Source organism: Ovis canadensis, chromosome 14 (genome assembly GCF_042477335.2).
Source record: "Ovis canadensis isolate MfBH-ARS-UI-01 breed Bighorn chromosome 14, ARS-UI_OviCan_v2, whole genome shotgun sequence".
Classification (NCBI taxonomy): domain Eukaryota; kingdom Metazoa; phylum Chordata; class Mammalia; order Artiodactyla; family Bovidae; genus Ovis; species Ovis canadensis.
Genome location: NC_091258.1, coordinates 56644868 through 56661375, shown reverse-complemented (window position 1 = coordinate 56661375; position 16508 = coordinate 56644868). Strand labels below are relative to the sequence as shown.

General features: G+C 42.4%; 1 protein-coding gene across 2 annotated transcripts in view; it reads right to left on the bottom strand.

The window, feature by feature from the left end:
• The window catches only part of GPATCH1 (G-patch domain containing 1), a 54879-nt gene that overhangs the window by 14148 nt on the left and 24223 nt on the right, over nucleotides 1–16508 (bottom strand). For both annotated transcript variants that reach the window (XR_011248679.1, XM_069550312.1), the window contains exons 9-15: nucleotides 14744–14823; nucleotides 11338–11542; nucleotides 9247–9543; nucleotides 8025–8203; nucleotides 7399–7526; nucleotides 6580–6716; nucleotides 6055–6221 (exon numbers count right to left, since the gene is read on the bottom strand). Coding sequence is in view for 1 of the 2 variants with exons in the window: in XM_069550312.1 (XP_069406413.1) it covers nucleotides 6055–6221; nucleotides 6580–6716; nucleotides 7399–7526; nucleotides 8025–8203; nucleotides 9247–9543; nucleotides 11338–11542; nucleotides 14744–14823 (1193 nt within the window). In the remaining variant the exon portion in view is untranslated. The remainder of the gene's footprint in view (nucleotides 1–6054; nucleotides 6222–6579; nucleotides 6717–7398; nucleotides 7527–8024; nucleotides 8204–9246; nucleotides 9544–11337; nucleotides 11543–14743; nucleotides 14824–16508) is intronic.

Here is a 16508-nt window from a genome sequence, read left to right as displayed (position 1 = left end):
AACTCCCTAGTGGAGAGGTCTGGTAGATACCACCTTGCTTGAGTAATCAAAGTGAGAATCAGGAACAGGACAAATCAACACCATGTGCCATTTTGGCAGGACACACTGGGACCACAGCGGCACCCCTTCTGAAGTGTTCTTGCCAAAAATGCAGGTGCGGATCTAATCCTAAGTAAAGGCCAGATGAGCCTAAACTGAGGACTGTTCTACAAACCACTGGCCCATAATCTTCAAAAGTATCGAGATCATGAGAGTCAAGGAAAGACTGAGGAACTGTTCCAAGACTGAAGGAGGCTAAAGAGTCGTGGCAGCTCAATGCAACAGTGATGCTGCGCTGCACTCTTTGGCTATGAGGGACAGCTAGTGGATCTCGAACGGGCTGGAGCACTGAGCAATAGTAACGCCTCAAAGTTGACTTGCTGATGGTGATGGATGTTCCACGGTTGTATAAGAGAACGCCCTTCTTGGGATTTCCCCGGTAGTCCAGTGGTTAAGAATCCTTGAAATACAGGGGACAAGGATTTAATCCCTGGTCGGGGAACTAAGATCCCACATGCTGCCGGGCAACTAAGCCTGAGAGCCACAGCTAGAGAGGGTCCGTGCACTGCAATGAAAGACCCCACGTGATGATGAAACACAGATCCTGCGAGCTGCAACTAAGGCCTGATGAGGCCAAGTAAATACATAAAAAGAGGACGCCCTTCTTTAAAAGAAAACGTGGATGTGACGGGGTATCCGGCTGGCAATTTATACTCAAGTGGTTCAAGAAAAAAAAATTACCTACACTGTATTTAAACTTTCAAGATTGTTTCAAACTTTTCAAAGTTATAGAAATGTCAGGAGAGAGGCTAACAGCGAAGCACAGGAAATCATAGCCACAACTGCCAGCAAAAGTCATGTATTTGATATTTTTATGACAAACCACAAACACCAAAGTCACATGCATGGACCATTACTGAATGACAGTGTTTGCAGACAGTCCTGACCTTTAATAGTGTCTGTATTATTAAATGTCCCTTGGGGTAGGAAATGGCAACCCACTCCAGGATTCTTGCCTGGAAAATGCCATGGACAGAGGAGCCTGGTGGGGTATAGTCCATGGGGTTGCAAAGAGTCGAACACGATTGAGCAGCTGAGCAAATATGCACATTATTAAATGTACATGAGTATATAAGACATTCCACACTTAGATAGCCACAGAAGATTTTTTTGTTTACATTTTTCTAGAATATAATAGGAGCTGTACTGAAATTAAACAATAAAAACATACACCAAACACACAACTACATCTACAAAGCTCCGTAACCACCCCCACCCCCACCTTCCATCGAAAGTGTGCACATTCACAATTGTGGTGATTCAGGGAAAGAAATTAAGTAACTCAGAAAGGGGAAGAGACCCTCCTAGGGTCACAAGCTAATAACTAAAGAAAGCAAGAACCAAGACATTTCAGCCAAAATTATCTAAATACTATCGCAACATGATCTGAGAAAATCTAGAAGGCTTTCTAACCCATTGACCATATCACAGAGCCAGAACCCCTGGGTTTTATACCATCAGACCCCAACCGGCATGGTTCCAAACCCACGGTGGCATGGGGGATGGCTGCTGCTGCTGGGCTAAGCAGGAGGGGGACCATTTTTCCTGGCCATGGGAGCTGTGTCTCCAACAGTCTGGAGTGAATGTCACTGCTGTGTTCCCCGGCCTGCCTCCTACCACTTGACTCCAGACAGAAAAAGTCACGGGAAGTGCAAGGCAGAGCAAGGAAGCAAAAGCCCCAGCTTTCTGACTGGAGGACTTAAAGGGCATGTCAGCAATATCAGGAAGAGGAGGAGCTGGATAAGGTGATCCAGGGTTAATGAGTTTCTTTCTGCCTCACCTCTGAGCTCAGGGATCTGATTTTGAACAGCAAACCATAGCCTTTGATAACAGAACTATGGGATTAACTACCAGCCATGAGGAACAGCACATACAGGAAAGATCTGAAGAGTACTATAAAGGCTTTGAAAACTTGAAGAGCATTTCAACCAAGATGAGTTAGAACTTGTAGCCTGAACCTAATTAGGTCCATTGTCCACTTAAGCGAAACAAAACAATACAAAACATCGAGATTCTCCTTAGAATTTAAACAAGACCCAGAATCTCATAACATTAACATTCAAAGTATCCAGAATGCAATCCAACCCTGAATAGGGAAAGTGTTAGTCGCTAAGTTACGTCTAACTCTTTACGACCCCATGCACTGTAGCCTGCCAGGCTCCTCTGTTCATGGAATTCTCCAGGCAAGAATCCTGGAGTAGGTAGCCATTCCTTTCTTCAGAGGATCTTTCCAACCCAGGGAATGAACCCAGCTCTCCTAAATGACAGGCAGATTCTTCATCATCTGAGCCACTAGAGAAGCCCAAAAAGCCTATAGCTATAGCACCTGCTAGTCCCAGGCATTCTCCCATCCAAGTACTAAGCAGATCCCTGCTTAGCTTCTAAGATCAGATGGGATCGGGTGCATTCAGGGTGGTATGGCCAGAGACAAAACTTACTTGGTACACCAACAAACAAGAAAATCTCAGCTTGCAAAAGATAATCAACAGACGCCAACCTCAAATGACAAAAATGTTGGAATTAGGAGATAGATTTTAAAGTAGCTGTGATAACCATGCTTCAAGAATAAAGACAAACAAATGGAAAGATTTTTCAAAAGTCTTAGCAAATAAATAAAAGATATAAATACAATAACCCAAGTTAAAAATTCACTGGATGGACTCAACAGCAGAATGGAAATGGCAGAGAAAAGACTCAGTGAACTTAAAGACAAATCAAGAGAAATTATCTGATGTAAACAGGGGAAAAAAGATTGAAAAACAGAACAGAGGCTCAGAGACCTATAGTACAAGTTCATTTAATGTCATCACAGTCTCAAGAGAAGCGTGAGAATGTGTGCAGAAAAATGTATCTGGGGGAATTCCCTGGTGGTTCAGTGGTTAGGATTCTGCAATTTCACCGCTGAGGACTTGGGTTCCATCACCAATCAGGAAACTAAGATCTCATAAGCCACTCTGTGTGGCAAAAAATAATTTTTATAAAAGAAAAATATTTGAAGAAAATAATAGCTGAAAATGCCCCAAATTTGTCCTAACACAAACTTAAAAGATTAAGTAAGCCAGAAAGAAAAACACCAATACAGTATACTAACACATATATATGGAATTTAGAAAGATGGTACTGATGACCCTGTATGCGAGACAGCAAAAGAGACACAGATGTGTAGAGCAGACTTTTGGAGTCTGAGGGAGAGGGAGAGGGTGGGATGATTTGGGAGAATGGCACTGAAACATGTATACTATCATGTAAGAAACGAATCACCAGTCTATGTTTGATGCAGGATGCAGGATGCTTGGGGCTGGTGCATGGGGATGATCCGGAGGGATAATGTGGGGTGGGAGGTGGGAGGGGGGTTCATGTTTGGGAGCTCATGTACACCCGTGGCGGATTCATGTCAATGTATGCCAAAACCAATACAGTATTATAAGGTAAAATAAAGCAAAAATAAAAATTAAAAAAAAAAACTCAGCAAACCCTAAACAAAATAATCTCAAAGAAATTCACACCCAGATACATCGTTATCAAACAGCCAAAACCAAAGACAAAGTGAAAACCTTAAAATGAATCAGGGGAAAAAATTCGCATCATTACAAGGAGAGGAAGAACAATGTGAAAGGCTGCAGGTTTCTCATCAGGAACCACGAGGCCAGAAGGAGGTGGTAGAATATTTTTAAAGAACTGAAAGAAAAGAACTGTTGACCCAGAATTCTACATCTAGCAAAAATACCCTTTGGGAATGAAGATGAAATACAGGATATTCTCAGATGAAGGAAAATGAAGAGAATTAGTTGTTGGAACTGCTCGGAAAGAAACGCTAAAGGAATTAAGGAAGGATGATAAGGGGGAAACTCGGAACTTCAGGAACAGAAATGGTAATATCCACGTAGATCAAACATATTATCTGCTCAGCAGTTCTCTAAAATATGTATGACGATGGAAAGCAACAATTTAAATATTGTCTGCGGAAGTTTTTAGAGAATATATATATTAATATGTAGCACATAAGACAACAGCATAAAGCAGGAAGGGTAAAGGGATTGCGCATTCCACTCAAAGTGATAAAATCTCAATCCTAAATACATGGTGAAAAGGTTAAGTATGTGCATGGTAACTCCTAGGGCGATCACTGAAAAAACAGAGTAAAAAATTAGACAAATGAAAATGGAATACTAAAAAGTATTAAAGTAATATGAAAGAAAGTAGTAAAGGAGAAACATAGGAATGAGAGAGTAGGAACAGAATACAAATAATAAAATTACAAACCAAAACCCAGTTATATCTACAAATAACATTAAATGCAAATGGTTATAACATACAAAGATTAAAACACAGATTATCAAAATATATTTAAAAATAAAAGACCTAATAACAATGACACAGTGTTTATTAAAAACCCACTTTAAATGTAATGATAAAGAGTAATATTAAGTGATGAAAAGGTCAATTCACCAAGAAAATATAACAATCCTGGGAATTCCCTGGCAGTCCAGTGGTTAGGACTCTGCACGCTCACTGTCAAGGGCCTGGTTTCAATCCCTGGTTGGGGATTGATCCTGCATGCCTCACAGAGTGTCCAATAAAAACATAATACCCTTATGTAAAACAATCCTCGGTGTGTATGTACCTAACAAGAAAAGTTCCAAAATACAGGAAACAGCACTTGGGAATACAGTATGGCAATTTCTTACAGTTACATCTGTATGCATATATTTCCCACCAATCCCACAATTAGGTATTTACCCTAGAGAAGCGTAAACTTACGTTCACACACAAATCCACACATGAATGGTCACAGCAGCTTTAGTTATGATAATCAAAAGCTGGAAACAACTATATGTCCTCAAAGAGTGAATGGACCAGGAAGCTGTGGTATATCCATTCAATGAAATATTAAGCAACAAAAAGGGTACACACCCAGTACTGAGGAATCTCAAAGGCGTGACACTAAGTGAAAGAAGCCAGTCTCAAAAGGCTACTTATATTGCCTGATTCCATTTATATAACATCCTTCAAGGAACAAAACTATGGAGACAGAGTTGAGAGCAACAGTTGACACGGGTTTAGGGTGATGGGAGGGTATGGCCACAAAGAGACGGCATGAGAGAAAGTTTGAGGTGATGGCCTCTCTCTGCATCCTGATTACGGTGCTGGCTCCATGAACTTATGTATGCGCAAAACTCACTGAGCTGTACGTTTTTTTAAACAGTCAAGTTTAAGGTATGTTAGAAACACAATAATTTTAATGAGGCTATTAGAAATAAAACCAACTTTTTATTAAGCTCAACTTTTAACTATTAAAGCAGTCTTTTTTTTTTTTTTTTTCTGCAGGGGGCCACACCTCACGGCTTGTGTGATCTTAGTTCTCTGACCAGGGATTGAACCCGAGCCCTGACAATGACGGTGTGGAGTCCTAACCACTGGATTGCCCGGGAATTTCCACAGCAATAATTTTTTTTAAACCCAATGAATATTTTCTCTATAGTCTCCATAAAAGGGAAACTTATTACTTGAAAAAAATAGTATTTTCTATACAATACACTGAGTTTTGTTTCAGTGTCTGACATTCAGTGGAAGGCATTCCAGGTAGAGATGTTCATAACGTCTCCTCAGATGATTAAGGCTATGTCTGAAATTGTTGAACTGCAGAGCAGACGTAGACAAACTAGAGCCCATAGGCCAAAGCCAACCCACTGCCTGTTTTTGTAAAGTTTTCCTGGAACACAGATGAACTCTTTTTTTTTTTTTCCCCATATTGCATTTAGTTTCTTTTTCACTCACCAGCAAAGGTAAATAGCTATGGTACTGTATGGCCCACAGAGCCTAAAATATTTAATATCTGGCCTTTCACAGCAAAAGCTTGCTTACCACTGCTATCGAATAACAGCAAAGCATTACCACTGGGAAAGGCAAAAGCCACAGTCAGCCAGGCAAAGAGAGCTTGAAAGCCCTGAGTACCTTATTCGAGACTGATTCCGTCGCACGCTCTTCCTCTTTGTTTACTGATGGACTGGGCTCTGGTTTAGCTGGACCAACTTTTGATCTAGCCAAACTTAAAAATTCACTAATGGAATCTTCTTTCTTTTCTTCTTTAGAAGTATCCCATCTGGATGGTTTTCTTGATTCTGAAAGGTAGGACACAGACCTAATGTCAGAATTAGCAAGCAAAAGGCAAGCTGTACTTATGGTTCTTTAATTCATTCAAGAACATTAGTGAGCCTTTATGGTCCAAGCACTGTGCGAGGTGGTAGGAATGTGGCAGATGCTGAAGCAGAGCCCAGTCACAAATGGTGTACACCTGGACCATGTCAGCCTGACCTGATGTACTCACATAAACAATCCTTTTAACAGGAGGGTTTGCACTGCTTCCACCCTATGGGTTAGATGGGTAGTTGAACTGCTTGTACCCTTTACTTCTGTCTTCCCAACAGGGTAGGGGCTGAGACCACAGTCAGCACATGGACCTGGGGAAGCCCTACTCACTGTCAGAACCTCGGTGCTGTGGAACTTTTTCACTTGATGCTTGAGTCACAGGTGAGGAAGCTGTCTCAGGGATCGTCAGAAAGTTGAAGACTGAGTATTTGTCACGTTTCACTCTCGGTAAGCCAACTAAAGTTGAACTGGGGGTTGAAAAGGAAACATATATATAATTTTAATAACAACTGCAAGGATAAAATCAAATTCCTGTGAAGCTGCTCATCTCCTGTTTTTCACCAGCAGCCCTTCTACTTGACTGAAAAGATCCCTTAAGATGTTTTTACTTCTCAAAGCAATTTTAGAATTTGGAATGTCTGACTTTAGGAGTCAGGAGTTTTTTCTTATGATAGGAAGAGCCAGAATTTAACTCTGACAAGGGATATCCATGGAAAAAAAAGTTCCATTGCTAAAAATATGCCTAAATTTTCTGACAAAATCTGATTCAACTGGATATGCTTTCTTGCCATGTTTATAATCAGATAAGTTGTTGAATTCATGTAACAAATCAGAAAACATAAATTTCATTTTAAATGCAAACTCTATGTGCAGGATTAAAAAGGTGACAAATTAGACAGGCATTTTGTTTTTATAACTTGACATATCTGAGTTTCCTATCTTCAGTACAGAATAAAGTTTGCTAAATGGAGGTCTGCTTATTTTTTTTAGTAACAAACTAAAACAAGTTAAATCTGCAAAGTCCGCAGTTCCAAGTACTTACAAGTAAGTTCACCTAGAAAAGAGAAATTTAAACGAGTATGTAGGGGGATCGTAAGCTTTAACACAGGGGTGTAAGTACTGACATAAAGGCAGGTTTATCACACTTACTCTGGATAAGGGTCAGGGACATTAAACCTCTTACACAGAAGCTTGTCAGGGTGCCACTCAAATGTGTCTCGGGTAAGCTTCCCAAACATCTTCATCTTCACAGCCGACTGCTTGTCACTGACGTCATTCTGGGAAAAGACAGGCATCTGTTTCATCAAGTGGCCACACAGCTGGTCTGCTTCCCCATCTATGAGTTTCCAAACAAGCTCCCAAAAATTTCAAAACAGCTTATGCTATATATCTGCCAAAGTATACTGGAAGCGAAAAGAACAAACCTCTCTCTTATTCTATAGTGCCATGTATATTTTGATGCTTTTCACCAAAAGATTTAATGTATCTGGCTACACAGTGTTTTCATTTTAAAAATTCAGCATTGTAGGAGGTGCTTCCCTGCTGGTCCAGTGGTTCAGAGCCCGCCTTGCAATGGCGGGGACGTGGGTTTAATCCCTGGTTAGGGAACTAAGATTCCACATGCTGTGGAGCAGCAAGGCCCACGAGCCACAACTAGAGAGCCCATGTGCTACAACTAAGATCTGACGCCCCCAAATAATAAATTAAGTAAATAAGTAAATAATTCAAAAGAATTAAAAAAAAATTTCACCACGTAGGGAATAGTGGCAACAGACCTCTTGGTCCCGAGGGACTTCCACCTGATCAGAATCGTCCTCCTCCTTGGCGTGAGTGAACCGGGAGGACAACGTCGAATGGGAAGACGCGTAGAGCAGGGCTGCCCGGGCAAACTCGTCCCGCTCTCGGCCTCGCTCCCACTCTGTCATACTGGGATCCAGACAACGTTCCAGAGCATCTGCGGGGGAGAACAAGGAACTGCTTCACTCCTAGGAAAACACGGGGAACTTATAGGAGAACAAGTTGTTCACACCACTGTAGAGTTCATCAGAGGAAACACAAATCGTTGGCCTGGTTCTGAAGAGCACGGCACTGGGGTACTTGGCAGGTTACTGTGCTCCCTTCCTCAAAATGATGTTTTTATCCGAAGCACCAATAGTCTACCATGGTGAACAGTTTTATAATAAAATAATTTGTTCAGTCAATGTTTTATTAACCCCCCAAAATGATGCTTTTGTTGAATTCTGCCTCCTGCATGTAACAGAGAAAAATATTGGGAGACTAATGCTTGATTCAGTTTTCAAAGCCAGCAACTTATTTCTAGTACCAGACAGTGAAAATTCATCCGTATACTGTATTCCAAAGTTTGAGCAGAAAACACTTCTTTCTCTAACATTTTTTTTTTTAAATTCAAGAAGAAAACATCAGGGATATAAAATCTTGGCACAGTACACAAGGACATGCTTTGAAAAACCGACCCCTCTAATTTGAGGACAAGCTCTCGCAGGACTTCTGCGTATGTGAGCAAGCTCGTGCCTCAGCCTTGCCATATTTACTTCATAGATCACAGAGTGACTTTCTTCCCATGCAAGGGTTCAACAGCCAACTGTCTCTGTAAGTCAAACTTTAGACTATGATTTAGGGCTACATGGTTAGGATCTTAAGGCAGAGTGGGAAATGACCTTGTTCTCTTGGCAGGAAGTACAACCCTCACACAGAAGTCAAACATTTGCAAACAGAAAATGGTCTGTAATTTAGCATTAGCCAAGGCACGCTCTCTATTTAAACAGCTATCTTTGGGACCCGAGATACAGAGAAACACAGGCTAATTGTTCTTGCTTTCTTAGGTCAAGAGCCAGGGCCCTGAATCTTTACAGTGTTCACATCAGGGCAAAGTAAAACTGCCAGAGCAGGATACTCAGTTCTGAATCTGGGCCTCGGGTCAGAACAGTAAAAACACTCCCCGTGGTGACATGTGGGAGGCCCCGGCCTAGCACCCACCTTTCTGACCCTGTTTCATATTCACTAAAAATTCTTCATATCGTTTTTGCTTTGCTGGATCTTTAGCGAAAGGTTTGAAGTTGCTGGTTCTCGTGGTGGCCGTCCCTCCACTCAATGCCATGTGCCACGAGCAGTGTCCGACATCTGGAGATGAGGGCTGTGGTCTGCTGCCTGAGGCACTCTGGGCCAGGCTCCTGGCCCTGAGCTGAGCGGCTTTAAGGTCAGTTGCCTGCTTCACTTCTTTGAGTCTCTCTTTATCTTTTTGGGACAGAAATTCTAACACTGAAGTGGGTGCCCCTACAAAGAAACAAAAAGAGCAAGAGATTAAATATGCTGTTAAGACACCTATATTCACATTCCTCTGCACATGTACATTTTCAATATCACAAATTTCTGTAATTGGAGGGGAGTATTTTATATGCAGTGTGATCTGTACTCATACTGTCCCTGTGGACTAGACAGGAATAAAATAACACCACCTCCATTTTACACTTGGCAAAAGTGGGGGCCAATACTTAGATGTTTATCAGGCCAGTGGGTGCTCCTAGAGAGAGGGGCCTGACACTGCAGTCTCCGGGCCTCTGTTAGCAAAAGCCCAGGGTCAGAGCATAGTTACCCGTCAGGCACTAGTGTCACAAATGCCCACTGAGCATACTCCATGCTGGGCCTGGGGCTGGGAGAACAACACATACGAGGTCCTGCTCTCACTAGTGAGGGAGACGGGCCCTAAAGAAGCAAGAATCAACACCAGAGGACTGCCACAAGAGGAGGACTATGGGGGGAAAAAATAAAAATGGAGTGACCTAGATGAGAGGACTGGTCGTAGGGGCAGAGAGAGAGATAATTAACAAACAGTGGGCAGGGAAAGCCTGGAAAGTCTCTCTAAAAACATAATATCTGAGGTAAGTTCTAGTAAAAAGAAGGAGCTGGGAATTCCCTGGTGGTCGAGCAGTTAGGGCTCTGCACTTTCACTGCCGAGGGCCTGGCTTCAATCTGTGGTCGGAGAACTAAGATCCTGCAAGCCCCACAGCAAAGCAAAAAAATAAATAAACAGCCAAAACAGGAGAGAAAAGAGAGGCAGAGGCAAAGTGAAGGCCCCGAGGCACATCACGGTGGCAGGTTCAGAGGGCAGGAGGGGGGATCACAAGGCTGGACCGCAGTGGGGTTCAGGGAGAGTGGAGGAGGCTGCGGCCAGAAAGGCGGGCAGGGTGGGGTCCACAGGCCCTGACAGCAGTAGGGGAGGATTTCAGGGGAGTAGGAGGGGAGTCATATAGTTTGGCGGCTGTTGAAAGGAACTAAGGAGGCTGCTGCAGTGATCCAGATGAGAGAAGGTGGGCGCAGAGACCAGGGTGGCAGCACTGGGAATGCAGAGAAGTGGACGGCGTCCCCACACCCGGTGACGCAGACTGAGAGGACTTGCTGAGGGCCTGGGTAGGGCAGGGGAGGCGGGGGAAGCAAGGTGCTGAGAGTTAGGGTTCCCGTGTTCTAGGCCAGGCAGGGGGCCACTGGCGGTACCACTGACTGAGAAGGGGAAGGCTGGAGAAAGAGCAACTTCGGGGAAGGAAGTGGGGAACCAAGAACTCTCATTTGGTCTACTGTATTTGAGGCTCCCAAACCAAGTCCAAGTCCATCTCTCAGTGCGTCTTTGGGCTCCAGCCTACAGATTCTCCATATCTATTCATCCTTTCAGACACACTCACTCCTCTCAGGCTTTCAGGTAAAGACCCACAGTACCCTTCTCCCCTGAGGAAAAGAAACCATATGTTCCCAGGCTGTGCAGAAAAAATGAAGACACACATGGCCCTGGTCTTCACCTCATTCCTGGACAACTACCCAAAGTCTGAAAACTGCTGCGCTTGAGACAGGGCTTCGAATTCTAACGACACAACTCAAACGGATGATGAAACAGCAAGTACTAAGCAGAGGCTGTGTACAGGTAAGTAAGCCATTCACAATCAGCAATTTTCATTCCCACAGCCTGGGAATACAAAATTACGTAAAAGCTTCAGTGGAAAAAGGACTTTCCGTTTTGCTTTGGGTAGCTCAGGTTATCATAAACATAATGATTTTAACCTTCTCCGTGGCACGTACCTTGAATAGGCGTCTCTCCTAGCAACTCTCCCCGTTTGCAGGCATTCAGCTGATGCCTGCTATGTGTCCCTGGGTCATTTGTTGGCTTCCCGGCTGACTCTGATAATACCTGAAGTAAGTGGGAGTTCTCTGAGGTTGCGGCCACCACAGGTCTGAAATAATGCACTGGTCGATAGTCTCTTGGCAATTCGGGTGGTGGATAAATCTTACAAAAAAATACAATGAAGCAAAATTCAGAATATACAGGCAGCAAGGTGATCACGTTTTACTGAACCAAGAAAGCTCATTACCTCTGGGCGTTGTTAATCCCACTCTTTCCTAGGCAGGGCAGCAGCCCCAGGAACAGCCTGCCCAAGTGCCCAGGCAATACCCATCCTGGATGTGGAGGGGCATCAGAACCACCCTGTTCTCAAGGTCAGACATTTTAGATATCACCCCTGAGCACTCTTAACAGAGATGCTACTGTGCATGCTTTATATCATAGAAGAATAACGATAACTATGATAACTATAGTTAACACAACTGGTTCACGTGGAGAACTGGTCCACTGTGAATTAGAAAACTTAGAAAAGTATGATTCATGGCTTAGCTTTTAAAAAATTACTTTAAATAAGTTTTTTTTTCCCTGTAATCTCTCCTAGTTTAATGTTCAAATAGTATGACTGATTAAAAAATGTTATTAGGGTACTGGAGATGTATTTGAAGAGTATTATGTCTTGGCTTAACTTAGTTATTTTTAAATTCAGTATTCTTTTTCTGGTTATGTTTCCATTTCAAATGGGAGTTTCAGGCCTTTTTTTTTTTTCTTTGATCAAAAAAATTTTATTTAATTTCAGTACTTCACTGAAATTAAAGTACATTTGGGAAACTTAGGCATTCCTGATGGTGGAACAGATAAGCTAAAAGAAAGCACTAGACATTGTTAAATTACTGCTCTAAATGGTCTTCCTTGCTCCTGGTCTAACAAATACATGCTTAAGGCAGTCCTATATAATCCATTTTCTAGATTTTTCAGCTACCTGGCATTCTGAGCTCTATGATCAGTGAATCACTGAATGTTCTCAGCTCCAGCCACACACTGCACTCACCTGGGGGGTTTAACACTACTGGTGCCTGCATTCTGTCCCATAAAAAAATGTCAGCTGTGGTTGGAGTTTCCCAAATTTCCCAGGTGGCTGTAAGGTGCAGCCTGGGGCAAGCACCTGGTCTGATGAGAGTCATGAAAAGGTGCTATGATCATTGTTAGCAAATCTCATTTTTATCATTTTAGCTTGACTGCCTTCTCTGAAAAACACAGACTCCCAAATCAGCCAGGAACATTCTCTTGTTACCACGACACAAAAATCCAGAAGGGCGTGGCAGAAAAGAAGTGCGTATATACACGACTCTTCCTCATTCTCCTCTACTGCATTCAAGGGCTACCCTGATGGCTCAGTTGGTACAAGAATCTGCCTGCAATGCAGGAGACCCTGGTTCTATTCCTGGGTTGAGAAGATCTGCTGGAGAAGGGACAGGCTACCCACTCTGTATTCTTGGGCTTCCCTTGTGGCTTAGATGGTAAAGAATCCGCCTGCAATACAGGAGACCTGGGTTAGATCCTTGGGTTGGGAAGATCCCCTGGAGAAGGGGAAGGCTATCCACTCCAGTATTCTGGTCTGGAGAATTCCATGGACTGTATAGTCCATGGGGTCACAAAGAGTCGGACACGACTGAGCGACTTTGACTTTCACTGCATTCAAAACATTTCACTCCCTCTGCTAAATCATTGCTCTGTTTCGCCTCTGGATGCAGAGCCTGGGTTTTTAGGTGCATATTAGAAAACCTGCCTGTCCATGAGAGGTTCAGTGAACACAATCCCGCTCTGAATTGATCGTGCCCAAAGCCCTCTCCAGTGAGGAACCACCAGTGTCCTTCTCTCCATTTATACATCCTGCCCACAACACTGGGTTTGTCTGTCTAGTGCTCTCAATGAGCAGGAGCTACTTGGGGGCCAAGACTTAGTCTTGAACACTGAGTAGAACAAGTACTTCTCGCTCGTTTTAAAGATTTGTTTTTAATGTGGATCATTCTTAAAGTCTCTATTAAATTTGTTACAATATTATTTCTGTTTTATGTCTTGGTCCTTTGGCCATGAGGCATGTGGGATCTTAGCTCCTTGACCAGGGATTGAACCTATACCTCCTGAATTAGAAGACAAAGTCTTAACCACTGGACCACTGGGAAAGTCCCTCTCAACCATTTTAATGCTCCCTTTCATTCATATAAAAAACTCATACTCACTCCCCTTTGACATTTCTGGTAAGTGATAGCAGCTTACTGTGTGCCCCATACTGTTCTGATATATTCTGCTCACTGTTCCATTAACTATCACAACTAAACAAATCAAAGCCACTATAATACCATATATAATTTCTCAGGCTACGCTGTTCCTGGCTTCCCACGTTCTGGAGAACTACAGGCCAAGCCACAGAGATACTTAACAAATGTTTACTGAGTCAAAAACAAAAGAAGCGTTAAATTATGGAACAATCTAACATAAGGATGCCAAGGAGACAAACGGTCAGACACCCCTCCTGAACTACCAACCACCCACTCAAACCTATGAGCATGGGGCTCTGATAGGTGTTAAAGAATCATGTGTCCAAAGCTGTGAAAAAGCCCACAGAGACAGGACTGTCTGGAAAGGCATGGAGAGTTCTCCCCAGGATCGACCCACATGCTCCCAGCTTTTCTCCCTTCCAGTTGGCACAAGCAAGGAGCCCAGGGAGCCCTGCCCATAGCAGCTAATGTGCTCCATGGCTGCCAGGAGGAGTCGGACCAGGAGCTGCTATGGCTCTTTGAAACTTTCTATAAGTTACATTTCCCCTAGGGTTGTATCAATTATATTCTCCTACCAGCTTCTAATATAATTCTTCCTTAATGGAAATAACCACTCACTTGAAGCTCAGATTTAAAAGATTAGCAGTTAGGGACTTCTCTAGTGGTCCAAGAATCCCTAGTGGTTAAGAATCTGCCTTGCAATGCAGGGGACAGGAGTTTGATCCCTGGTCGGAGAACTAAGATCCCACATGCTATGGAGCAACTAAGCCCAGACCAGAACTACTAAAGCCCATGCACCACAATGAATGATCCCGTGTGCCACAACTAAGACCCGAAGCAGCTGAATAGATAAATATATATATTAGGAAAAAAAAAAAAAGATTAGCAGTTAGATGTTTTGGACACAGTGTGGCTACTGACTGACATTTCCAACATAGAATGTTTCCCTGGACCATTAATAGTCACCAAGCTGTTGCCTCAGTTAACAGAATTTATTTATCTTTTCAGTTGTTAATATAATAACTGAGATTACATAGCAGCAGATATTTTAAACATTAAACCAGCAATAAAAAAAAAAAAAACTTACTTTCTTGGAAGATAAAGGTTTAGAAGCCAAGGAAAAGCCATCCAAAATTTTGCCAATGTAGCGAAGGTCTTTCTCTGATTCTACAAAATGATGTAATTTGATTAGTTCCAGAGGCAAAGAAGATTAGAATAAGACAAAAGACCTCAGTTGTTTATCTCCAAGATCATAAAACACTACATGTCACTGCTATCAGTAAAAGGGAGGAAAGAATGGCCTGTAAAGCCCTCACACCTCTGTTGACTCAGTGACCAGCAGCCCAGAGCACACCGCCCTGTGCAGATTAGGCGGCCCATGGCACCTCAATCGATATTATCTAGAAAAAGTACCTGAGGTCCTAAGCTAAGGGGCACCAGAGAATATACTCTATGGAGTAACAGATCTCAAAACCATCAAGAGAACAATTATAGATAAAAAATAAAAATAACTTTGAAAGAGTCATGGAGAACCGTGGGGCGACAAAATTGCCATTTCCTTCTTCAGAGGATCTTCCCAATCCAGGGATCAAACCTGAGTCTCCCACATTGTAGGCAGACGCTTTACCATCTGAAACACCAGGGAAGTCCCAGTTTCTTTAGCAACCATCCAAATAAGGCATGGAAGGCAGTACAACCAGGTCAGCCTGTAATCTAATTGTGGGACTAATTAAAAGTGCTTCTTCTCAATTGAAATTCAAACAAGAGATAAAGATCACTAATTCAGGAGGACTAAGGCCCTCTGACTTGCAGCTAGGGATGGTTTTATTGGTCTCAGAGACAACCCCTTTGATTCTTAAGGACTGTCTGCACTTAGAGGTTATGCTGAAAATCCATAGGCATCAACTGCATTTTCTGTAGCCAAAAGCTGCTGCTACATGACCACCAGCACTTCACAAGCTGGGTGTTGAACCCTGAAGCAGGCATGGCTATGTGCTGTGTAGGTGGTGCTGAGGTTTTAAACCATTTATGACGCAGCACTGGCCAGTAACTACCCTCCCCTATAGTCTCATTCTTTGTACTTCAACTGACTTAGAATGTTTGCACCAGCTTCTGGAAATCCCTAAAATCCTGTAGGGAGACTAAATTTCACATTCTTGGAATTTGGTATTCTTTTAAAACCCAGCAATTTCACTTTTATGAATTTGTTCTGAAGAAATAAATAAACGTCTATACACAGAGAGCCGTGAGACTATTATAGCCCTATTGATCAAAAAAATAACAACAATTTAAAAATCAGCTATGGAGGCTGGCTACATATAGACTCCCTCAGTGACAAACCGTAAGGTCAGAACTGTAGATGGTGCGACCCTAAGGTGAGGGGAGGGGACTGTGGCAGACAGGTAATAAGGGGAGGGTGAGGAGCTTAGAGGGAGGCACCAACCCAGGCTTGATGGGGAGAGGAGAGGGATTTAAAGCAAAGGTGCCATACAAAGAAAGAGCCAAAGATTTGGCGGAGAAGGCAGATTTAAATACGTATTTATTATAGATTAGTAATTACTATACAAATAATATGTTAACATTAGTAGTATAGTATATACATGTATGTATATATATATAACAATATATATTAATATTGATATAGTTAGTATTGGGTTGGCCACAAAGTTTGTTTAGGTTTTTCCATAGACCTTATGGAAAATGCCAAATGAATATTTGGTCAACTATAAGGAATAACTAGCATATGGCAATGCAAGTTATAATATTAATTAATATGTTATATTATAACATTAATATTATGTCTTTTCAGTTAAAAAACCAATACATAGTCTTGGGAGAAAAATCTGAAAATA